The sequence below is a fragment of the Berghia stephanieae genome, chromosome 14 (genome assembly GCF_034508935.2).
Source record: "Berghia stephanieae isolate SIO BIC M18660-M18661 chromosome 14, UCSD_Bste_1.3, whole genome shotgun sequence".
Taxonomy (NCBI): Eukaryota; Metazoa; Mollusca; class Gastropoda; order Nudibranchia; family Aeolidiidae; genus Berghia; species Berghia stephanieae.
The window spans coordinates 19,009,285-19,035,432 of NC_088373.1; the positions used below are offsets into that span (position 1 = coordinate 19,009,285).

Sequence of the window (26,148 nt, forward strand, 5' to 3'; positions counted from 1 at the left end):
GTTTTCTTTTGTGGCAAAAGACTGGCATTTTGACGTCATTTTTTGGTCAGTATCAGGCTATAACTTTACGAAGGCCACGGGAGGACACGGCATGACCTTGCCTTGGTGACATGAGTTGGTCAGAGTTAGAAGGAGTGTGAGTGCTGTGCTGTGGTACAAGACCGGGGTTTGGTGGGGGGGGGGGGGGGGGGGGGAGAGAGATCGAGATGGAGCGGGAGTCAGCTCAGTTATAAATACCCTCTATATCAATGCACACCTTTTTTCCCCAATCAAATCCCAAATACATTATTCGAACTCTGGTACTGCCATGCTTTAGCCCTTCAGTCAATGTAAAGTTTGAAGGGGGGGGGGGGAAAGGAGAAGGAATGAGAGAGAGAGAGAGAGAGAGAGAGAGAGAGAGAGAGAGAGAGAGAGAGAGGCGTGTATGTATTATATATGAGAGAGAAAGTGAGAGAGGGGGGGGGGACTTATGTGTGTATGAAAGAGAAAGTGAGTGTGAGGGAGAGAGAGAGAGAGAGAGAGAGAGAGAGGGTGGGGGGGGATGGGGGAGGGGAGGGAGACTACTAAGAATGCGGACACAACACAACAATATTGGACCTTGGTGACACGATTAGAGGTCAGAGTAAGAAGGATTAGGTGATTGAGGGGGGGGGGGGGGATAAGGTGTGTTGGTGTAAATGTGAGTCGGGGCCCAGGGGAATTAATTATGGTTGTAGTTTGGGAAATGAGTGGGGGAAAGGGGGGGGGGGGCAGAGCGGTTGGTGAGTGCAAGTTCTTGTACGTCTGTCTGTATATAATAATATATAGTTATTAACACAAAAACCATGAAATAATAGTGCACAACAATCTTCTTTCGCTTTTATTTCAACAATATTGTAAAAGTTGATCAAAATTATTCTTGAAATATATAATGTAGTATAGATTGATAAATTTTTCTTTGAGTTTGGGAGAGGTCGGCAAAGGGAAATGACGAAGTGGTAAGGTGAATAATGCAAAACGTTTGGGTTGACGATTGAAGCTCTCTCTCTCTCTCTCTCTCTCTCTCTCTCTCTCTCTCTCTCTCTCTCTCTCTCTCTCTCTCTCTCTCTTTCTCTCTCTCTCTCTGTTTTCTCTCTCTCTCTCTCTCTCTCTCTCTCTCTCTCTCTCTCTCTCTCTCTCTCTCTCTCTCTCTCTTTCTTTCTTTCTTTCTCGATGTGTTACTAAAACCAAATTAACACAGGCCGGGGTAATAAAAACACATAATATGAAAAAAAACAAAAACAAACCCATTGATGTGTGTTTTTGATTGATGACAACAAGTATATCAAACAAATAAGTAAACGTGACCTACCTTTTGTTGTAGTTGTTGTTGTTGTTGTTGTTGTTGTTGTCAAGGTCGTAGTTGAAACAAAAACACTTCCACACGTGGCTCTCTTTTAAATTGTACAGATTTCGTTGAAATTAATCGAATCAGAAGAAAGTTTAGATAAAGAAGGGGAAATGATCATCCCGGAAAGACAGTTAACTAATTAATTAATTAATTAAACATTAAAACTTAATTAATTAATTAATTAATTAACGGATTGATTTTTTCATTAATTAATTAATTAGTTAATTGATTAATTAATCAATTTTTAAAAAATCAAAAATAGTTAGTGTTTTGCTAGACAAAACAAAATTATAACTTTCTGATTAGTTTTGACACAGAAACGTTGTCAATGCTAAGCAGGGGGTTTATTACAAGTAGGTGTGTAAGTTGTGAAGTCATAAGATACGGCTCACAACACACCAACAAAACTATTACAATAACAACGTAATGATCTGAATAATTTCCAGTTATTGATTTTATTTCAAATTTTAAAAAATCTTATTTCCTTTCACGAAGCTCGTCATTTTGAGTTTATTTATGTATCAACATGGATTATAATATATTATACTTAAAATTGATAATCATTGAGCTATTTATACCACTGGTGTTATTGGGGTTTACCTATTGTGTCTCTTTATATATAAAATGAAAATTTATGAGTAATTTGCCTCCGAAATGCTGCACTACATGCCAGCAGGCATAATGGGCAGTAGTAAGTAAGTAAGTAATTAATTAAGTAAGTTACCTTTTTAATAAGTAAACAAGATTTTACAAAAGTGACGCGTCTTCAAGATAGGTTAACACCTGGGTGAGTCGTAATAAAAATGTCAATTAAAAATAGTTGATTGGTTTATCAAAGACTTTTTAAAAATTCTGTTTAAAATATCACAATGAAAATAATCTGACACAGACGTGGGTTTAGAAAACCAGCTCAACCTCCTTTTATATGAATATGAAGAAGGACTTTTTGAGGCGTACCTTTATTTTTTGCCTCACAGACGATTACGTTTATCACCATTATTTTTCCGATGTAACACAGATTCTTATCTATCTTTCCCTCTATCCTAATAATTTTACCATAGACGATGAAATTGTTGTCATCAGCGTCTGCATATTAATTTATGTCATCCAAAATTTTCGTCTTCATAAGTCGAAGAGAAAAAAAAAAGAAGTAAGAAAAACGGTCAGAAAAGAAAAGAAGAAAACAGACAAAATCAAAGGACTATTCAACAATAAAATTACAATCAATTACATCAAAATCATAACTTCCCGGCGAAATTCACAGGCACAGGACAACGAACGAGCAGACTTACCAGATCTGACTTTCAATAATTTCTCGAAGTATGCTGCAGCGAATTCGTGGATGTTATCAGGCTGGGATCTGAGAACTTCTCTTGCTAGACATTCCAGAATATTTTGGAATCCTTTTGGGACCCTCAATTTTGTGTTTGAAAACGGAACAGCCATTTTAATTGATTTGAAATATAACTTTGTGTGTCTCGTGGAGATGGTTGTTTTGGAACACAAACACTATGTCGATCACAGGTGTGTACTTGTAGAGCACAGTCGTAAATGTGTATAATAGCAGAAATGTATACACCGGATTACATAGCAACGGTTATTGTAGGAACGCACTGAATAAAGATGTACCGCATATAATTTATTTTTCGAAAAATATATTTCTAATTAAAAACAAAAACACAGAAAATGTTTTTATTATCATTAACAACTAATTGCAAGTTTTTACAGTCAGTGTTAAGTCAATGATTTTGAATTGATGATAATTTGTAAAATTGTGAAAATGAGGGTTAGGGGTTGGGTAGGTACTTTTTCTAAAGAATTAAAAGTAAATGGGTTTGAATATAATTCTTCTCCATATTCGAGCTAATTGACCGTAAAATAGTCGCTGATGGTTTAAAAGTGATTTTTAACTTTATCTTCAGACAATTTACAATAATTAACAATAATATTTAAAAAGGGAGTCACTTTTTGTGTTTGTGATTGATGTTTGGTTTTAATAAAAATTTATTGTATGGGGAACCGTTTCATCTACTAAATGTGTGGTGCAGATGGAGGGAAAACATTTTTTTGTAATAATTAAATGGTTAAGCATCTTAATCTTAGAACCATCAACAACAGAGGTTTTTATATACGTTGAAATATTTTAGAGTAGAAAAATTAAATGTAGCACCGTTTCTTTGTTAGTTTCGTACAAAAATATACACAAAACAGTAAAATACGAACAAAGTGTTATCATATTCAAGTTTAAAAAACTATTTTATGGTGACTGTTTTGTATGACATTTATTTTGTTGAGATGGCAGGAATTCCGACAGTTTATCCAAAGACAAATTGATTATTTGAATAATTTCTGAGGACTTGAATGGAATGAGATCCATGACGTCACTTTCTTTACAAATTCAACATGGCGACCAGTGATGCAGACGAATCTCTTTACCCAATAGCAGTTTTAATTGATGAATTGAGAAACGAAGATGTTCAGGTTTGTTGTTTGATAAAAATAAGTTTTGGGCCCCATTTCTACCACCATTATGTTTAGCTTTGAAATCCTATTGTACCAAGTCAACACCATTTGAGCGGCTTCACTATGGCCCGAAAACCCGATTGTTTTGATGTTGCGATTGTGCTGTCTGTGACTGTGAATCGGGAATTGGGAAATGACCGCCCGTCCCCGTTCGTCAGACAGGAACATGGGAGCTCCTTTTCTGTCTATGAAATTACAACAAAAAGTTAATTGTAGAGTGGCACTTAACATTTAGTCACAAATGAAGAGGTGAAAGGCTGAAGATTTTGAGAGAGCGTTAGAGTTAGAGGCCCTAGCCCTAGGCACTTTGATAAAATTTTCAAACTCAAAATATCTTGATTTGAATTTGACTCAGTCAGGGGGATGGGACTTGAAAAAACATAAAATTTGATATCTAATTTGTTTCTCTACGACATACGGTTCCAGAGTTATTTATATTTTTCTATTGAAATTTTTTGTCAATTTTACAGAGAGAATCTGTGATCTCACTGCTGCCTCAAAACCAGCATCTCGCGGGGATCGGGAAAATTTTGAGTTTTACAGTCAACATGGCCCACTTATTGTTTTCAGTAATTTTGTTTCAATTAAAAAATAATTGGCAAGTGTTAGGTATCATTTTAATGGTCAGAAAATAAGCTTTATTTTCATATAAATCATTTTTATGGATGGAAAGTATGGAAAAAATTAAGGATAAATGAAAAGGGGGAAAAATATGAGGTTTTTGTCCTAAAAAGTGGGATTGATGGCGGAAAAGATAAAATAATGAGCGAGTGTATCAATTTTGATGAAATTTGGCAGAGATATTCTTCAATTAATTGTCTATCGATGTATGAAGTATAATTAAGGCTACGGTTATTCAGAGTCGACTCTGAATAACTGTCTACGGTTATTCAGAGTCGGGGAGTCCACTCTGAATAACTGTAGACAGTTGACTCTGAATAACTGTCTACAGTTATTCAGAGTCGGGGAGTCGACTCTGAATAACTGTAGACAGTTATGAGTGATGAACTTCCAGTTACCAACCACACGGTTTTTCTGGGTTTTTTTTCTTCTTTCCCACCTCTGTTTAACCCTACGGGAAAAAATCGTTTTACTTTTTGGTATTTTCTTGTCTCTTCTGTCATGGCAGTTTTTTGCATCGGTGATTGCATTGCGGCCGCAAAATTTGCAATTTTTTGGAAATTATCGAGATTTTGCAACAACAACAAACAAAAAAAAAATTAAATATAGTGGGGACCAGTGATATAATCTTCCGCGGATTTCTGGGATTTTAGGATTTGTTCATAAATGTTCCGTTGTTTTTTATCATGTCAAACATTTTCTGCTCAGTGGTAGATCAGGGGGGAAAAAAACAATAATATGCCTTCTATCATTTTTTGACACCTCTGCTCAGTTGCATGAATTTTGGTGACACTCCTTTATTTATGACGTTAGTCTAGACACGCTGGCGCCAAATGTCAAAGGCAGCATAAGACACATGGTGGCCATGAATGAGAAGATGATCGAAAGGGAAGGGGATGGAGCAAATGGGTGTAAATATTTGTGTACTTTTTTGCTGTAACATGATAATACATTCATTTGACGATTTTATAGGGTTTATAAGCGTGTCTTTTTTTTTTCTTCTTCCTTTTTAAGTTTTGTTTTGTTTTTGTTTGATTGTTCTGAATTTGTTAATAGAATTCATTACAACTTGTGTCTAATTATAAAACAATCTAAAAAAAAATAAAAATCAATTCATTAATTCTCTCTCTCTCTCTCTCTCTCTCTCTCTCTCTCTCTCTCTCTCTCTCTCTCTCTCTCTCTCTCTCTCTCTCTCTCTCTCTCTCTCTCTCTCTCTCTCTCTCTCTGCCACCCTTCTATCTTCATATTATGTTTATAGATATCATTTGGTAATAGAGAGATAATAAGTTAGGCTGATTGATTTAAGAAATGATTGTTTATAGGCTAATTTAAATTTGCTTTGTTGATGGAATATGTTTTGCAATTGATTAAAGATTCTTATTTATCATATAAGCGACTGAAGTTGAAAAATCGCCAAGTTTTAAGAATTTGGCACTAAAATTGCCAAAGTCACAAAATAACCGTAGTAAAATGAAAGAAACTCGTCTCGCAAGAACTCAACTCGATAATTCGATAGGCTACTCGGCTCTAAATATATGTACACATTGTTATCCAGGGTCGACTCTGAATAACCATCTACAGTTATCCAGAGTTGACTCTGAATAACTGAATAACTGCCTATAGTTATCCAGAGTCGACTCTGAATAACCACTTCGATAATTAAAATGTATCCATAATTTAAAAAGTTCTTATAATTCAAAAATTTATAAATTTTTATTACATAAGCTTTCTGAGAAATACAATCAGGAATTAAGAATTAAACACACCGTTAGAAAGCTTGTTTTGTGCCCTTTATAATGATACCAAAGTTAGTCACATAGGTTCACAAATAACGCCATGGTGACCAAAACAGTAAAGGGTCAAAAATAAAGTTCCAAAAAACGAGTTTCACCTTACAGTGAGCCTATCGGCGGCCACTGGACTGGAGTTATCAAAGTGCCTACCCTAGCGAGCCCCGAGTCCAAATCCAAGAAGGATAGAAATTAGAGTTAGAGATAGAGTGAGAGTAGGCCATAGTCCTAGGACTAGGTAGCAGTAGCAGACACTTGCAAGATGCTGCTATTAAGTTACCAATTTTTCTGTTTCTGGTTTTGAAGGGCCTTCCGCACAGTCCCCCCAAATTTGAGGATTTGAGGCATTTATTATTATAAATTTAAATTGAAATGTTCACTTTTCATTTTGGGGAACAGTAAGAGGAAATGAAATGAATTGGCAAGTATTGGTACTACTAGTACCTGGGAAAAGGCGTAAAATTCTGATTACAGTAGGTAACTTTGGTAAAAAAATTCAAATTGGTTTGATCGCAGTCTCAATGATGACAATGAAACAATTTAAAGTTTAAATTAAAGCGCTTTTCAACACAATCTTATTCTAAATCTAAATGATAATAATGATATATCAAATTTTTAAAAATCAGGTCAAGAAGAGAATTTTTTATTAGTTTTAAAGCTGTAAAATGTAATCCTCTTACCATTTGTTTTGTGACCTGATGCTGTTGCATTTCTGGTAGTGACCACCATTTGGATTTCATAACTGGCCTAAAATGAGTCCGGATTTTCTTGGGATGAGATTAGGGCATGAGGGATAAAACTTTGGCTGAATTTGATTTTAATAAAAAGATATCTAATAATTTAATTACTTGCACGAACAAGAATTTTGATTTACCAATGTCTTGATTATTTCATTATCCAAATCTAAATTATACCCTGTTTTATCCACGATCAACAAAAGAGTTAATAAATTGACTTTAAAAAAAAACAAAAACAACACCAAACGACAGGGTAATTCTTCTTTGAAAATGAGGCATGTCATTTAAATCCAACATAAAATCTATAATATATGGAATTTTTTAATGAGACCTGTCACTTTAAAGTCTTAAAAGTCGGGCCACAGTCACTGTGCCGTTAACCAGCTCACTTTTGGAGTGCCAAATGGACGTACCAACGTACCTCCATACAGCTGTAATATCATTATTACCCTCAAATGTCATGATAATGAGAAATCTTTGTGAAAAGTGAAAAGAGAGGACATGATGCGTTTAACATTTGTAATTATATATATATATTTTTTTTTTCAATGTTCATCTGAGATACATATTAGAGTAGCTTCAATGAAAATTTTAGAGCAAAATAGGGTCGCACACAAAAGTTATCAAAGTGAACAACTAAATGGTGCCGATTCAGTGAACTTCTATCTCATCTAGGTATTTTTTTATTTTATAGTTTTTATTGGGGAGCGAAGTGGCCGAGTGGTTAAGGCATTGCACTGTGACTCGGAAGGTCCGGGGTTCAAGCCCTGCTTCGGGCACTTTTGTTATTTTTTACTTGAGCAAGATTATTAACCCCCAATTTGCTCACTTGGACAATATGGGTGATTCCTGTTGACATCAGACATCTTGTTTGATGAATTATCTATATTCCTTCATGGAATGCCTAGAGAATAAATAAAAATTGGGCGATGGGGGCTCGAACCCATGACCTTACCGTTACGACAACTCTGCATGGCCGTGCGAGGGTAGCTCTGCAGTCCAAGCCATCCACAACTCAAAAAAAAAAGAAGTGCTATCAAACATCACGTCTATCTTGATCTGATACTACTTGAGGTCATGGGGCCAACATACAAATGCAGTGAAGTTTGTTAACCAGCAATTAAGCTCAATAGCCATATTTTCAACACAGACATGAGACATTGAGTAAGCTGTGATATTGGTGGTGAATATTAATTCAGAAAAGTGAGTGGAGCAGGCACGTATGTTGATAATATAATAACAAGAAATAAAATGATTAGAAAAGTGCCAGAAGACAATAGAGAATAAAAACGTTGCGGCAATGAAGTCTCGAACCCACAACCTTATTGTAACGACAACTCCGCCTGCCTGCGAGAGGATAGCTCTACAGTCGGAGCCATCCACCACTTCAAAAACAAAGTATTGTGTCTGTCTTGAACTGCTCTCTCCTGACTTCTTGAGGTCATGGGTTCAACACACAAACATATAGAATGGAATGTATGGTACACGTATTCGTCATAATGTTTCAACAGCATGATGTCAGTTTGTATAATTCAGGTTATATCAATTTGATTTGTCCACAGCTTCGTCTCAATAGCATCAAGAAGTTGGGAACTATAGCTCTAGCACTCGGTGTGGAGAGAACCCGCTCTGAATTGATACCTTTTTTGACAGGTGAGACGTGTTTTTAGTGTGTTGTGTGTTTGGGGAGGGGGGGGGGGGGTAAGGTAGGTTCCTACTTTCTCTTTCATACACACTAACTATAAACAATGTGTGGATGGCCTCTCTGGCAGAGCAACAACATTCTTGGTTGCCAATAGGATTCAATCGTCGTGGCGTCACTTCCCTCGTAATGACGCATCGTAACTTAGTACCTGGTTCTAAACTATCAGAACAATGGCGGACGCCCTTATGAAATACTTCTCCGACAAGCACAAAAGTATATCCAGAGGATATAAACATTATAAATCTGATCATGTTTTGACTTTTATACATTCTGATCACATGACATGTGAAATTGTTCTAGCCAGCATGAAGAATAAAGAGTACCGATTTTCTTTGTTTAGAACCAAGCTGCTTGTTGCTGGGCAGATGTGACGTCAGACTATTGAAAATAAATTCAGTATATTTACTTCCATGTTAAAGAAACTCATTACATTTTCCTTCTATCCTGATGAACAGAAAAAAGTAAATATACTGAATGTCTTTTCATTGGAGTTAAACGCTCCGATAGTAGTCGGTGGATGTGCTAGTGTCAAATTTCAGTCAATATTTGCCTCATGAATTGGCATCCCTGATTATTGTTCAAGTGACAAAAATTGTGATTTTTTTTTAATTTGAAAAAAAAAAAACAATTTCAACATAAGAAAAAAAAAACAAAAAAAACTTGTTCTGTTTTGTACTGAAGGATAATTTTTAAAAATGTTAAGTCCTGCAATGGCAGGAGTGGTGCATGCATAATTAATGAGTTTTTAATTGTTTGTCAAAAAGCTCTGATTAGTTCCATTCTAGGCACTTATTTTTAATTTTATTTTTCTTAAAATTATTAATTACCTTTTCGTTTCATTTGTTATGAGTGGGGCTAGGGGAGGGGGGGGGGGGGAGATTCAAGATTTTATAAGCTCTGAAATCATTCCAATAATCCAACATATGCTTGGGTTACTCAATACAGAGTGTGCAAGAAAAAAGTAAGTGGCTTTCCTGTTCCTGATAATGAACTACCTTTATTACAACATACATGCCGAACCTTGCGAATTTTAGACAAATTTCATGTCCAAATACGAAATTTTATGGAAAATTACGAATTTTTAATTCTTAGTAATACTTAAATGATAATAATAATAATAATAATAATAATAATAATAATAATAATAATAATAATAATAATAATAATAGTAATAATGATGATGATAAGAAGAAGAAGAGAACAACTACTACTACGTTCTACTACTACTACTACTACTACTATAGTAATGATGGTAATAATAATATTAATAATAATAATAATAATATTGTGGTTGTTCATACACAATTTCACAAATTACGAATTTCCTTGTCAAATTACTAAAACTTGACATTAAAATGACTAAATTTGAAGTTTTCAATTTAGCGAGTCTGTTACAATGGTTGTGTGGTATGGAGTAAAGGTCGACGTACTTGGAAGTATTATTGTTGCGTGTGTCAGCAAAACAACAACAATGATGACGACGACGCTATTCTTTCAATAGGCTTAAACCAAGGCCTTCTATATAGCTACCAGGCCAGGAAGCAGAAAACAAGATGGCGGCGTTATCAGGCCGAGATTCCAGTCGCGCTAATAGTCATTAACAGCCGCCTTGCGGGACAGGTATACTGCCCGTGCGATTTTGTTGTTGTTATTATCATCATCATTATTATTATTATTATTATTATTATTATTATTATTATTATTATTATTATTATTATTATTATTATTATTATTATTATTATTATTATTATTATTATTGTTGTTGTTGTTGTTGTTGTTATTATTATTATGATTATCATTATTATCACCATCATCATTTTATTATTATTATTATTATTATTATTATTATTATTATTATTATTATTATTATTATATTTCATTATTATTATTAATTTGAAAGCTGTTTCAGGTCTTTTGACCTAGATATGTGTATGTATGTGTGTATGTATGTATAGATAGATAGATAGATAGATAGATAGATATAGATAGATAGATAGATAGATAGATAGATAGATAGATAGATAGATGGAGAGATAGATCAACGGTTAGACAGATAGATAGAATAGATGGAGAGATGGATGGATAAGCTTGCCACACATCTGAGTTATTCAATCACCTGCGAAAAGATAGTAGGACGGTGATGACTGTGTAATTAAAGAGGACAAGCAATAAACAAAGTGTAATAATCTGCCAACAATCATGAGTAAGTTTTGAATTAAGGAAATTTATTCAAACAAAATGAGAGCAATTGAACTATTTCAATTTTAAAAGATACATTGAATAAAGTTAGCATTTAAAAATGTGATATTAAATATACACATATGTATAAAAAAGGGATGAGATCAATAAGTAAGCATTCAAAAACAATGATGAAACACGTTTTCACTTTTCAATCTTGAAGCAGCATTATTTACATATTATCGATATTTTATGTATAATAATACCAACTATTTTGTTCTCAAAGCACTTTACAAGGTGTCCAAAGCCAACATTAACATTTAACATGGAGGACAAGATCAATACAATCTATTATTATCAATTATATTTATAGGTCAAAATTATATAATAATATAACTGAACAAAGTAAAGAACGCATATTATATGTCAACACACAATCGTTTATGTATATTTTCATGAATATTGTAAGGATGTTCCACTGAGCAATCTCTACGTGTATTTTAAAAATTATATTTTGCATAGTAAAATAAAGAAACAGACAAAATTCAATCAATCAACTGAATAGCTGAAATAATGGAGCATATAAATGTAATAGGTATAAAACAAAAGTATGTATTCTAATTCTAATTTGTGGAACATATCATTAATTCATATGGCTACTGAAATTTTAATGCTTTCTTTGCTGTGCTCTGAGAATTTTGAAAAGCGTCATTGACATTCTTTGAGTAATTATTTATCAAAATGTTCACAAAACTAACATAACATTTATTTAGTATCTTCTCTCTACTAAGATTACATTTACTGCAAATGGAAAGAAATTCAGATATCGAATCACAATTATCTGCCCAGTAATACTCATTGATTTTAATAAGAGTACTTTTCTGATTTACAAGAGACATAAACTTGTTTTCAAGATCCCCAACTGCAATGTTCATGATGCACAAGGCAACCTGAAAACCTTCAACGAGGGTTTGTGATGGATAAGTAAGACCCCCACGATTCAAATGATCGAAATAATCTATAAATTCCTTGTCAATAACAATGTCAAAAGATTTTTTATCACCAATCAATTCACAACATTTAGAACAGTCAATAGTTGAAATCAACTTCTTAGCTACATATCCTGCAACATAAATAACAACATTCAAAGATTTATCAGTAATTTCAATTTTGTCGAAAGGAAAGTCATTAACAAATGATTTGCACCGTCATTAAAACTCCCTGAGTCGAATTCAGAGAGAAAGGATTTAATGCTGAGGGAAATGTTTCCTTTGGAAACAGAGTGAATTTGGATGAGTTCTTTTACAATAAGTTTTCTTTCGCTTTGTAACAATTCATCAACGGAAATCAATGTGTTTCCTCCAGACATTTGTCTATATTGTCCGAAACAACCTTCTAAATTATCAGTTTGAAATTTACCAGTCAGTACAAATTTAAAATGCATGTCGTTTAACAAATATGGAATTAAAATGACTAAACAGTCCAGGGTGTGAGTAAGGGCAATAAAAGTGTCTTTACTAAGAAAACCTTCATTTGATGATATAAAATGATCATTCCATTTTTTCAGCCATGATGACATATCTGCTAACCATGACAATCTTTCATCATCACAAGAAAAAAATGAAATGGCGGATGGTTTTCTTTTGTTCCGTCCGTAATACTGGTGTTGGACATTGACAATATTCCACCAATGGCAAATTGTCTTGATGAAATGGGCTGTGCCGTCCCATGAGGCAATGCTTTCATCAGAAGGACCAATTGATCGTAATGCAACAGCATTTGTTTCGTCAAAAATTTTAAGAGCTAAGCTAACTTTTTGTCGCTCTAATGAATGAGGATAGAGGGCTTTCCAGCTTAATGCAGGCGCCTCCTTTAAAAGATTGTCTTTCTCCAGTCTGTACAAATTACGTAAGTCATTAAAAGAGGCATGGGTTATGACAGTGTCGTCAGTCCATTTAGGGAAACAAAAAGTTTGTGATTTGTTCTTTAAATTTAACCAGTTATTTCGTACAGACTTGAGAAGATGAACTGAATCAAACAAAAGAAATATTTTGAGATTAGGACGAACGGGGTTGGGCATATAGAAATTTGAATCAGTGCCTTTCGTTAATAAAGAAAACATTTTACGGTTAATTCTGTTGTTATCAGAAATAATACTAATAATATTAAAACCTGCATTGATTACACTTTTCATAACATTAAAAGTTATTTCATGAAGAAACTCAGCAGTCATATTATGTACAGGAAACAAACCAACAATCAGTTTTTTATCTGAAAGAAGAGAAGAGATCATAAAACATTGAACACTGTTTGCTAATTTGTCACAGTTATTGGCCTGCCCAACTATATTACCTCCTCTAAAAGACAATTTTGATTTAACATGAACTTCGTCTAACAATAAATTTACAAAAAGGTCTTTTTCATTAAGATACTTGACTTCATTTTGAAGAAATGAAGAGCCAAACAGACAATCTTTTACAGAGACATTTCCACATAGCTGTCTTAAAAACCTTACACTGGGTAAAATGAGTAGAGTGTTTCTAATTTTTTTGTAAGAAGAAGGAGATATTGAAAATATACAAAAGGCGTGAATTATACAATCATTAGAATATCGTCTTCTTGAGGGTGGAAGACGTACAAGTTTTAGTTGTTCAATTAAAAAACTACACAAATCAGTTTTTTCCTCATCTTCTTGAAACACTTCTGCAACTGTGCATATTGCACTCTCAAATATGGCATCCTTTCCAGGCAAAGAAGAAGAATAATGTGTAATAATGTTCTGTAGTTGGCTCCATCTGTCTAGTTTATTGTCCTTTGGAATAATCCACGTCAAGTTAGAAATTTTAATATTTTCACACCACACAGAAACAGCCAAGTCATTGTTTATGGAAATACTGAATTTGACAAATAATCCTTGTCTCTCATTGAATTCCAACGAATATACTTTTATATTATGATCATCATTAACTTCTGTTTTAAGGTGAAATAATTTCCATTTCTTCAATTGACCATCCAAACACTGGGTCAAATCAGTGAATGAAGAAACTATGTCCTCCTCTAAAAACTTCTGGAGAGAATCTTCTTCTCTTTCCTCTAGCCTTCTTCTTTTCGATCCCGGACTTTCTCTTTTTAAAGGCGGTGGTGACGATAAGTAGCCAGGGAGGTTTTCAAATATACTGGGAACAGCCCCTGATTTTAACTTCTTCCGTTTACGAGGAATAACGGTATCTTGTTGTCCTTTAACACCTGGGATAATGTCACTGCATATAATGTCACTTTCATTAAAATGTCTTTCACAAACGACAGTGTTTTTTGTTATGAGTAAATTTTTTCTTGGAATTTTCCTCAGCCACAATTCCTTAAGTTCAGGGTCTTTGGGGAATTCAAAACATGAGGTGTATGTGTTTTGCTCTGAATCTCCTTTTTTACGTTTATAATTAGATATGCAAGCAGGAACGCAGCACTTATTGACCATAATTTGTTTGATGTCTCAGGAATGTGTAGCTCGATCTGAAATAGATACAAAATAGAATTTTATTGAGAGAAGATTCTTGCTATATTTATACATCGTTAAGATATGTAATGCATTATTCAGAATATATCAAATGTTTCTATTCATTATTATCGATATAATAGATGCGCTCATATTTATTTGTATTTTTTCTCACGGTATTGCTTTTAAAAACAAATAAATATTTATGTTTTATAACGCTTATTAAATTATTCTTATAATTTATGTCTGTAAGCCCAATTTCCTTATGAATCAATATAGTTTATTTATTAGTTATCATTATTTATCTAATAATAATAATAATAATAATAATAATAATAATAATAATAATAATAATGATAGAAATAACAATAATAATAATAATAATAATAATAATAATAATAATAATAATAATAATAATAATAATAATAATAATAATAATAATAATAATAATAATAATAATAATGATAATAATAATAATAAATATTATTATTATCATTATTATTATTATTATTATTATTATTATTATTATTATTATTATTATTATTATTATTATTATTATTTTTATTATCATATCATCTTCATCGTCAGTTAAGAAGGAACTTTCTCTATCATGTATAAGAAAACAATCATTGATTAACTGTTGATTTGTTCTTCAATCTCTTTATTTACAACTGAACCCCCCCCCCCCCCCCCCCCCCCTTATCTTTAATTTTGCTGTACAACTGCGAGACCTCTCCAGAACTTTCAATACCATCGCAGGCAATCATAACCATTATCTCACTGACCACCGCATTCCAATCACACCTTTGGGAATTCTTTCTCTGTGCCAGTGAAAGTTCCATATGGTGTGTGTTGCATGTTTTCACTCTTTTCCGTGTGTTTTCTCTCTCATGCCCAGAATAATACACGCGTTAAATATTACAGACACTTGCTTTAGTTATTTCTTTTTTGGCACATCTTTAATATCAAACAAAAATACTATTCTTAAATTATCACGATATTAATCATTCATGGTCAGTTTCCTCAGTCATTATGTCATCCATAAAATTTATGACGATAAGGCTTTGATTTTGATTTGTTTCCTTGTTTCATTGATATGTAAAAACTCATATTGTATGATAATGGATGTAAAATAGTTAAACAATCAACTGCTATTTTATATTGAGTTGTTTCGCGTAGAGAAAAAATGTGCAAGAGAAGCGAGATATAGATTTAGGTTGGGAGAGACTAGTAGGTATAGCAAGTAACATCAATATTCGAGTCACAAACAACATATCATTGTCTCCAAACTATAATAATGATAAAAATTATATATATTATTTTATTTGAGCTTTAAAAAAATTATATTCACCATATTGCTAAGCAGCACCAACACAACCAACTCCAATACTAGGTCTGACTCTGACTTGAGTGATTAGAGATGGTCTCTGATGCCGATTTAATTAAGATTACCAATTGTCAATACGAATTAAAATAAATTATATATATTAATTAAGCTGCTTACCTTTTTGTCATGCGATTCTTCTGTAAAATGTCTTTGTTCCAACTTATTGAAAGTCAAGTTGACGATAATGAAAATTATGGCGTATTTTTTTCGTTATAAAAGCAAAGAAAAGAAGTTGATGCAATTGCCGGTCTAATCAGGGCGCGGACATATTGGAAAAGGCGGTGCGCAATGATTTCAGCTTGACCTAATCACGCAGTTAGTGTCTCGTTTTTAGTAGTCTCAAATAGGGAAGCGTAGATGAAAAATAATTCCTCAGCTCTTTTACCTGTTCAAGCTTGAAACTGAAATATTATACTTATACCAGACTATTATTTAAAAATCACTGATTGATAAATGTCTTTGTAAACATATAGCCCAAATTAAATGCAAAACAACGAACGGAAAAGTCGGCCTGATAGGTCGGTAGGATTGGCACTTCTTTTTAAGCTTCCTGGCCTGGTAGCTATATAGAAGGCCTTGCTTAAACTCATTATCTCTAACACTTTTCAATTCTTTTTAGAAGAAAACGTCTATTATTTACTTTAGTTAGAATACAGAGCTGCCAAATTGAAATTTCAGAAATTCGTGGTTTCCAAGGGAAAAATAGAAAAAAATAATTTTGAATACCTTTAGAAATAAACAATTTGCCCTTAGGATGATCCAAAAAAACGGTTCAAAGTCCTGACTATGTTTGTCTGCCAAAGACAACCCAGAAAGATGCGCAAATTTCATAAATTGAGTTATGTATACAGTCGTGTAGATAGACCAATTTCAGTTATTGAGTTATGTATACAGTGGTGTAGATAGACCAATGTCATAAATTGAGTTATGTATACAGTGGTGTATATAGACCAATTTCATAAATTGAGTTATGTAAACAGTGGTGTATATAGACCAATTTCATAAATTGAGTCATGTATACAGTGGTGTAGATAGACCAATTTCATAAATTGAGTTATGTATACAGTGGTGTAGATAGACCAATTTCATAAATTGAGTTATGTCTACAGTGGTGTAGATAGACCAATTTCATAAATTGAGTCATGTATACAGTGGTGTAGATAGACCAATTTCATAAATTGAGTTATGTATACAGTGGTGTAGATAGACCAATTTCATAAATTGAGTCATGTATACAGTGGTGTAGATAGACCAATTTCATAAATTGAGTCGTGTATACAGTGGTGTAGATAGACCAATTTCATAAATTGAGTCATGTATACAGTGGTGTAGATAGACCAATTTCATAAATTGAGTCATGTATACAGTGGTGTAGATAGACCAATTTCATAAATTGAGTCGTGTATACAGTGGTGTAGATAGACCAATTTCATAAATTGAGTCGTGTATACAGTGGTGTAGATAGACCAATTTCATAAATTGAGTCATGTATACAGTGGTGTAGATAGACCAATTTCATAACTTGAGTTGTGTATACAGTGGTGTAGATACACCAATTTCATAAATTGAGTAGTTATGTATACAGTGGTGAAGATAGACCTCATCTTTCTGATCATTTACCACTTTAAATTTTCTTTCTGTGTCTATTAGAACCCGAGTTATGAATTTTTTTTTTCTGAATAAAATTGGTTGCTACTATGGGGGAAGCACTTTTATCTTCGATTTTGGCTCGAATCTCGAATCGAAGCTTGCCGCATCTTCCCGGGTTTTCTAAGCCAGATCACAAATATTCTTGGTTTGCTCTTTTACTTTTTAAACAATTTGTATTTTTATTTTAAAAACAGTTTTTCCCTTTTTTAAAAAAATAATTTTTTTTTCAAGTTTAAATTTAGATTAAAAATATTTTTTTTCAATTTAAAACCTTTTGCAGACACGATCTATGATGAGGACGAGGTCCTGCTGGCTCTTGCAGAACAGCTAGGTAGCTTTACTCCTTTGGTGGGAGGGCCAGAGCATGTCAATTGTCTTCTGGTAAGTTTGCACACCACACACACACACACACTGTTGTATGAAAAGATAAGATGTGTATAGGGCATAGTGTGTCAGACAAAGCAGAAGGGGAAAATAACAAGAAAAAAAAATTAATTTAAAAAATCATCCAAAAAGTTTCAAGTCTGCCAAGTTGAGGCAGGCTAATTTCTCTTCTTTTTTTTTTTCTTCTTTAAATAACAATGTGAAATTGAATGTAAGCTTCAATTTACTATACAAAAAACAGATAAAATGACATTTCAGGTTTCCCCCTTTATCAACAAAACAGGATGAATGAAATACAACAGACGATTGAGATGATGTGGTAGTGGCGTTGTTATGATGAATCTTTTTTTTTATGATAATTTTTTTTTTTTTTCCCCTGCTCTGCCCGTCACAGTTTTATACACGCCTTTTCAGATTTGAATCTTACATTAGTACCTGCTCTAATTTGTAAAAGTGAGTGGTGCAGGCTCCTGTATTGAAAATAACAAGAAATTAATTGAATGGGGATGTGCCAGAATACAGTAGCAGAGAGAATTAAAAAAAAAAAAATTGAGCTTTTATAGCACAATATCCACTAAACATGCTCTCAAAGCGATTTACAAGGGATCCCTGGCCAACAGCAACATTTAACATGTAGGACGGGACATGACACCTGTTACGCAATATTACAATTATTTTGGACAGAGACAACGTTGTTAACAGCCAGGTTCTCAGTTTACACCCAGTCCGGTGAGATAATGTGAGTAAAGAGCCTTCTCAAGGGACTCAACTATGCACCGAGCCCAGGGACCTTCTGATCCGTAAGCGAGTGTCATACCACTAGACCACCACTACTATTACAACCACCACATCATCATTCCTATCACCACTATACTACAACCACTACCACATCATCATTCCTAAAACCACCACTATACCAACCACCACCACATCATCCATAGCACCATTGCTACTACTACCAACACCACATCATCATCCCTATCAATACTACTACAACTATCACCTCATCATCATCCCTACCACCACTACTACTACAACCACCACCACACCATCATTCCTACCACCACCACCACTACTACTACAACCACCACCACACCATCATCCCTACCACCACCACTACTACTACAACCACCACCACACCATCCCTAAGACCACTACTACTACAACCACCACCACACCATCCCTACCACCACTACTACTACTACAACTATTACCACTACATCATCATCCCTACCACCACTACTACAACTACCACCACACCATCATCCATAAGACCACTACTTTTACAACCACCACCACATCATCATTCCTACCACCACCACTACTACAACTACCACCACCTCATCATAATCCCTACCACCACTGCATCTCAGTTATTTTTGTTCTGATGCACTGTAAATAGACAGTGCTGTATAAAGATCCTTTTCCCTGATCAATAAAATGCGAATGATTGGAGTATGACAGCAGTCACCTAGTGCCATGCTATACAATAAATAATCCTATTAACTGTCATGGTTAAGGTTATGATACTGTGGAGAGGGGGGGGGGGGGGGGGTGATTGGAAGGATAGAAGCAGTGGTTTTCGTGACTACAAGATAGTTATTATGACAATGGTAGTAGTAATAATGATCAAAATAATCTAGCATAATCACTTTGCCTGCTCTTGGTGGTGTTGCTGTGTAATCCTCTTAGATAGGGCGTGGCTCTATTTTATGAATGAAGATGGTCCATGTTGTCAGATGCAATGCAGACTTCTATTACTTGTTCTATGCCATCCTGTGGTGGTGGGTCTGTCTGCCTGGTTCTTGTGTGTGTATCATATCATTCTTGTCAACTGAGTTTGTGAACCACACACAAGACTGGACTGTCGTGTTGTAAATTGAATATCTTCTATTTTAGTATCAAGTGTTAAGGATATGTGTGTGTTGTAAATTGGTGTGGTGATGCAGTTGTCGTGGTAGAGGCTTCATTTTGTTCCAAAAAAAAAATAAAAGGGAGTATCATATAATGTAATATGAAGCTTGTCACTTACATATTATAATATTATAATAGTACACGGGTTATATACATTTTTTTACCTCTGACAATTCTTGTTTTGTATTTAAAAAAAAAAAATTAAAACTGAATGTATCGAACTTTTAAAATTTATTTTTCGGTTCAACAAAGCTGGATTGTATTGTGAGACTTTAAAAATTCCTTTTGATGTTATCATTCTGAAAAGGATAAAAGAATGTATGTAAGAAAACGGGAAAGAGATTTCAATGACGATGATGACAGCGATAACAATGGTGATAAGGGAGACAAAGACCAAGGAGTTGTTCAGTGGAATTGTATGTTCATGGGGTTCTATGTCATCCCTCACGTTATCTATAATCTTGTCAGTGGCATTTTCACCTTCACGACCAATCTGATTCTGCGTACTTTGAGAGGAGCCCATCGTCGTTTTTACTAGACGAAATATTAGTGTGAGTCGATTATTATGTGTTTATTAATGATAAAAGAAAATTGTGTGTTGTACCAAGATGGAGCAATCGCCGTTTGTCACCATTGTGTAAGTTGTTGTTTAATGCTGTTAGATGTGTAATGAAGAATAGAAGTCATTTTACGTCACAAGAATAACATATTAACATTCATTATTATTGTTATTATTATTATTATTATTATTATTATTATTATTATTATTATTATTATTATTATTATTGTTGTTGTTGTTGTTGTTGTTGTTGTTGTTGTTGTTGTTGTTGTTGTTGTTGTTGTTGTTATTATTATTATTATTATAAATACAATATAGTTTCTTAAAGTGCAAAACCGCAAAATTTCATATTCTTATCATATTTTTTACTTTATATTTCCTTTTTGGACATCTGGGTGGGGGTTCTTGACCTCCCATAGTGGACAGGGAGAGACTTACTGTGTCTTCTATTCCCCTATATTTGTTTTCCAACTTGCTTTCTGTCTTTGTCTTGGAATGAGATTACTTGGTTTTGTCCTGGCCCTGGCTGGGTGTCCTGACTGGGAGGGAAACAGTCAAATGTATAGTTAGTTTTGGGAGCTTATATTTTTTTTCCTTGTAAATCATCTATCTGTTTTACATGTATTATGTTTTGTTTACATATTATTTATGATTTAAGATTCTACATATGTTTCATATTTGAACCAATTCCCCTTCGTCTTACCTTTTCTTGGGTGCTTTAATTGTAATTCTAGAACTTTTGGCTTTCCCGTTTTCTTCCTTTTTGCTGGTTCTGATATGACCTTAATTTGTGGTTTCATTTATCACGGAGATTTTCCAGATGAATATCTGGGTGGGGTTCCTGGCCTCTCATAGTGGGCAGGAAGGTACTTTCTGTGTCTTCTATCCCCTCTTATCTGTTTTCCAATTGCTTTCTGTCTTTGTCTTGGAGTGAGATTGCTTCGTTTTGTCCTGACCTTGGTCAGAGTCCTTGGCTGAGAGGGAAACAGTTGAATGTATAGTTATTGTTTTGGGAGATGATATTATTTTCCTTGTAAATCATCTCTCTGTTATGTACTGTTACTCTTTTCATTTTTAACATATGATTTGAGTGTATTCCTCTTAGTGGGGATCTGTGCTTGTGTCTGGATGAGACTTTTAGGTGATCTCAAACTAAGTACTTTGATAGTGTGCTCTTGGAATGTACATCTTTTCCCTATTTGAACCATTTCCCCTTTGTTTTCCCTTTTCTTGGGTGCTTTAATTGTAATTCTAGAACTTTTTACTATCCCATTTTCTTCCTTTTTACTTTTACTGGTGCTGATATGACCTAAATGTGTTGCGAGCGCCGTAAAACCCTTCAAAACAAAGCAAACCAAACCAGATGAATATTTAATGTATTTATATATGACATTGAACTCGTTCCAGCCCCCACTAGAGAGTCTGGCCACAGTAGAAGAGACGGTGGTGAGAGACAAGGCTGTGGACTCCTTGCGTATTATTGCCGAGCAGCACAGCCAGGGAGATTTGGAGAATTGCTTTGTGCCCTTGGTCAAACGATTGGCTGGAGGTGAGAGTTTGTTGTTTTCTTTAAAACTAAAAAATTAATAATTAAAATTGAGTTTTTATATAGTGCTATTAAATTTTGAAGTCTTTTACAATGTATTGTTTTTTTTTGTTTTTTTTTTTTGTATTTTTATCCTCCTCTCTTTATCGTGATTTTAGTGAATTCATATTTTCACATTAAACTTTGACAAATGAACGATATACTTAGAGGCATTACTCATACAATTTGATTTTGTGACATGTGCCCTTTGGTCTTCAATTATTTCAACCTGTATGTATTTTTGTTGTTTGTTTTTTTTTTTTTTTTGACAAAGACAAGGTAACTTATCCTTGCACAATTGTTGTTTTTTTCCTTTTTAAAAAGAAATCTGAGAGTTATAAGACATGTACACATGCATCGCTTTCCCTTTCGGACAGCAGAATTGCAGCATCTCATCCAATATCAAATTTTTTCCGATAACTTTGCGTTTACTTTGAGTCTGTGTGTATTTGATTTTTTTTTTTTTTTTTTTTTTCCTGGGTTTTTTTGGGGGTTTTTAGTGCTGATTTCAGACCTGCCATGTGTACAGATTTAATCAGAATATGTCGATTTTTGTGGGGTTCATTATTTAACCCAATTTTCGAATTTTAAACCAAAATTTTGGAGGGAAAAGAAATGAAAATAGAAAAAAAATTTTAGTCAGAAATGGAGAAGTGGCAAAATTGACCTTCATTATATTCTAAACGTCTGCAGATTTTTGTTTTCTTTTTAATAGCGTTATTTTGATTTTAATACATTGAATCTTAGAATCAGAGGTTGTATTTAACCACAAATCAAATTGATCTCATTATTTCCATTATTTTAATTTTCTATGACCCCTTTTTTCTCCCCCTCACAGGAGATTGGTTCACATCCCGTACATCTGCCTGTGGTCTCTTTTCTGTCTGCTACAAGAGAGTCTCGACGAATGTCAAGGCAGAGCTAAGACAGTCAGTATTACAAATAGCATCGAATTCATTTAATCCTTTACATTCCTTGTGGAACAGAAATAACAATGTGAAATTGAATGTAAGCTTCAACATAATACACGGAAACAGATAAAATGGACGTTTCGGGTTTCCCCTTTATCGGCAAAACATTTAGTCCTGTGTTGTTGATAAAGGGGAAAACCGAAACGTTCATTTTATCTGTTTTCGTATATTAAATTGAAGCTTACATTCAATTTCACATTGTTATTTATTTCTTCGATCTTCGAGCAGCAACATTTACATTACTTGTGAAAAATCGAGGACTACACTAAATTCGATCTCTATGGGTCTCAGCTCAGCACGAGCAGGGGCGTCCACAGGGTTCCTGCATCTTGTTGACCTTCAGTCATCAAGACATCATGAGGGAGGAAAAGAAGAAGAAGAAGAATATTTCTGATTATTTAATACAAGGGAGAGTACCTTGCATCGAGGCTGTGACATTTGATCCCAGAATATGTAACCGACAGTCTCAAATTAATACATCAAGAGTAATTGCTTGCAATTGAATTTATAGTCCAAAAAGAGTGAAAATTGGTTCATAAAGTGCATAAGCCCCAAAATTCTCATATTTCTGATTCTTTTAACTTTAAATTTACTCTTTGGTGTACACTTCACTCTTGACATAATTGGAAGGAAAGTGAAAACTTAATTTGTTTATTTCCAAGGAAAGTGTTCATGTTTTTTTGTTTTGTTTTATTTTTTCCCCACCCGTTCCCATGTAGGAATTTCCGTAACCTGTGTGCAGACGACACCCCAATGGTCCGTCGTGCAGCAGCCGGTAAGCTGGGTGAGATAGCCAAGGTGGTGGAGTCGGATTACCTCAAGTCGGATTTGATCCAGCTCTTCAATCTCCTGGCCCAGGATGAACAGGTAGGGGAATGATGTGGCATTATTTTATTTCACACTTTTACCATCGTTCTGTTAGTCTCACTGGGTGTGGTTCCTGACCTCCCATAGTGGGCAGAGAGGTACTTACTGTGTCTTCCTGGTGGGGTTCCTGACCTCCCATAGTGGGTGGGGGAGGTACTTACTGTGTCTTCCTGGTGGGGTTCCTGACCTCCCATAGTGGGCAGGGAGGTACTTACTGTGTGGTGTCTTCCTGGTGGGGTTCCTGACCTCCCATAGTGGGCAGGGAGGTACTTAATGTGTCTTCCTGGTGGGGTTCCTGACCTCCCATAGTGGGCAGGGAGGTACTCAATGTGTCTTCCTGGTGGGGTTCCTGACCTCTCATAGTGGGCGGGGAGGTACTTAATGTGTCTTCCTGGTGGGGTTCCTGACCTCCCATAGTGGGCGGGGGAGGTACTTACTGTGTCTTCTGTCTCCCTAAATATGTTTTCCAACTTGCTTTCTCTCTTTTTCCTGGCCCAATCCGGTTGGATACCCTGGCTGAAAGGGGAACAGTCAAATGTGTAGTTTTGGGAGATGATAAATTTTTTCCCTTGTAAATCATCCCTATTAAGCACTGTATTATGTTTTGTTTATGTATTATATATGATTTGTAAACATTTGAGTGTGTTCCTCTTAGTGGGGACCTGTCTTTGTGTCTGGATGAGGTTTTTAGGTGATCTCAAACTACATACTTTGATAGTGTGCTCTTGGAATCTGCATCTGTTTCCTATTTGAACCAACTCCTCTTTGTCTTCCCCCTTTTCTAGGTGCCATAATTGTAATTCTAGAGTTTTTTACTTTCCCATTTCCTTCCTTTTTACTAGCGCTGATATGACCTTACTGTGTTCCAGCGCTGTAAAACCATCAATATTCCTATTTTATATTTTCTGTCCAATTATTAAGATTTTCCTTTCCGACTTTTGAATTCAATTCAATGCAAGATGTTTTGGGGTTTTTTTTTTAATATTCTAAACTTGACACCATATTGTAGTTTAATTTTTAAACTTAAAACGAAAACAAGACAAACCATATTGTAGTTTAATCTGTAATATATGAAGCCATATTTCCTCTTATCAAATAGAAATAAATGAAATGAGGGAAGGCATGTCAGCCGATTTTATTTTAATGGTTAAAGTGATGTTTTTTTAAAAACTAGTCTGCCTAACAACCTCACCCCAAATGTACAATTTGGGATTATTGTATCTCATCTCATAAGGAATAAATAACAGCATACTGGAAGAGCAGGAAGTCATGCCAGAACTAGTAAATGTCATCAAAGGGATAAAACTTTTTTTCTTCGGTCACATATGCCGAAACCCATGCACTTTAATGGAAGATGTGGTACAGGGGAAAATGGAGGGCAAACGAAGAAGGGGAAGACCTAGAACTCGTAAAAATATCCTTGAATGGATACGATACCGTCAACAGAAGGAAGCAATGGGCAGACATTTGTCATGGCAAGAGTGCGAGCAACCAACGTCAATGAGGACGACACTGGATAGTAAGTAAGTAAGTATCTCATAAGAAGAGCCCACCACTTAAATCTTTTTTTTTTTACCCATCATTCCATTTCCTCCATCAGGACTCTGTACGTTTGCTTGCCGTCGAGGCAAGTGTTAGCATCGCTTCGTTGCTCCCATCAGAGGATACGGAGCAGCTTGTGATGCCCACTCTTCGCCAGGCGGCTGAAGACAAGTCATGGAGGGTCCGATACATGGTGGCTGACAAGTTTACAGAGGTAAGACGAGAGAGAGAGGTGGGGGGGAGAGAGAGAGAGAGAGAGAGAGACTTGGACTTTAAGAAACTATTTAAATCTTATTCATAATGCGGTGTTATTTTTTTATGTGTAACAGATTTAAGCAATAAAAATAAGCTTACCAGCCAGTATGAATTAAATTATTTTGTCCAAAACATGGGAATTTTAACTAGATTTCTTTTTTCAAGAAAAATTAGAGAATGAAATTTGGCAATAAGTGGCATCAGTTATTATTTTGGTTCATTCGCAGTTTCTCATCTTAAAGGATAAATAAATCATCAACCATTTTATGATTCCTGTTCAGGGTAAAAGATGCAATCTGAATCGGGTATGGTGAAAGTGTAGAAATGAACCATGGGAAATATTCTGATTGAATTATTTGAAATGTAAAAAATGAACTGGCACGGTTGTTGTTATGAATCATTTTGAAGATTATTAATAGATCATATTATGATTGTCACCTGAAGAAATTTGAATCTTCTCTTAGTATGTAACTTTATGGTTTTATAAAATTTAATTACAACAGTATTAACACATTTGAGCAGTTATGGCCCCTCAAGCCCAATAAAAGTTGATAAAAGCCAGAAACAGGCGCTTAAATGACCTGAATAGTGTTGAAACACCATTAAACACCTAAAAAC

General features: G+C 34.5%; 2 protein-coding genes across 7 annotated transcripts in view; one reads left to right on the forward strand and one right to left on the reverse strand.

Moving 5' to 3' along the window:
• LOC144960006 (uncharacterized) overlaps positions 1–2,975 on the reverse strand; it is a 219,998-nt gene extending 217,023 nt beyond the window's left edge. For all 4 annotated transcript variants that reach the window (XM_078892938.1, XM_078892937.1, XM_078892939.1 and 1 more), the window contains exon 1: positions 2,662–2,975. In XM_078892938.1, the coding sequence (XP_078749064.1) occupies positions 2,662–2,815 (154 nt within the window). In that variant the 5' untranslated portion in view covers positions 2,816–2,975. The remainder of the gene's footprint in view (positions 1–2,661) is intronic.
• Positions 2,976–3,551: 576 nt separating this feature from the next.
• Positions 3,552–26,148, forward strand: part of LOC144960008 (uncharacterized) — a 49,601-nt gene continuing 27,004 nt past the window's right edge. The window contains exons 1-7 of one of the 3 annotated variants that reach the window (XM_078892941.1): positions 3,552–3,850; positions 8,603–8,693; positions 17,734–17,834; positions 21,718–21,859; positions 22,734–22,824; positions 23,586–23,733; positions 25,334–25,489. In XM_078892941.1, the coding sequence (XP_078749067.1) occupies positions 3,773–3,850; positions 8,603–8,693; positions 17,734–17,834; positions 21,718–21,859; positions 22,734–22,824; positions 23,586–23,733; positions 25,334–25,489 (807 nt within the window). In that variant the 5' untranslated portion in view covers positions 3,552–3,772. The remainder of the gene's footprint in view (positions 3,851–8,602; positions 8,694–17,733; positions 17,835–21,717; positions 21,860–22,733; positions 22,825–23,585; positions 23,734–25,333; positions 25,490–26,148) is intronic. The other 2 variants (XR_013642736.1, XR_013642737.1) reach the window with 2 other exon arrangements.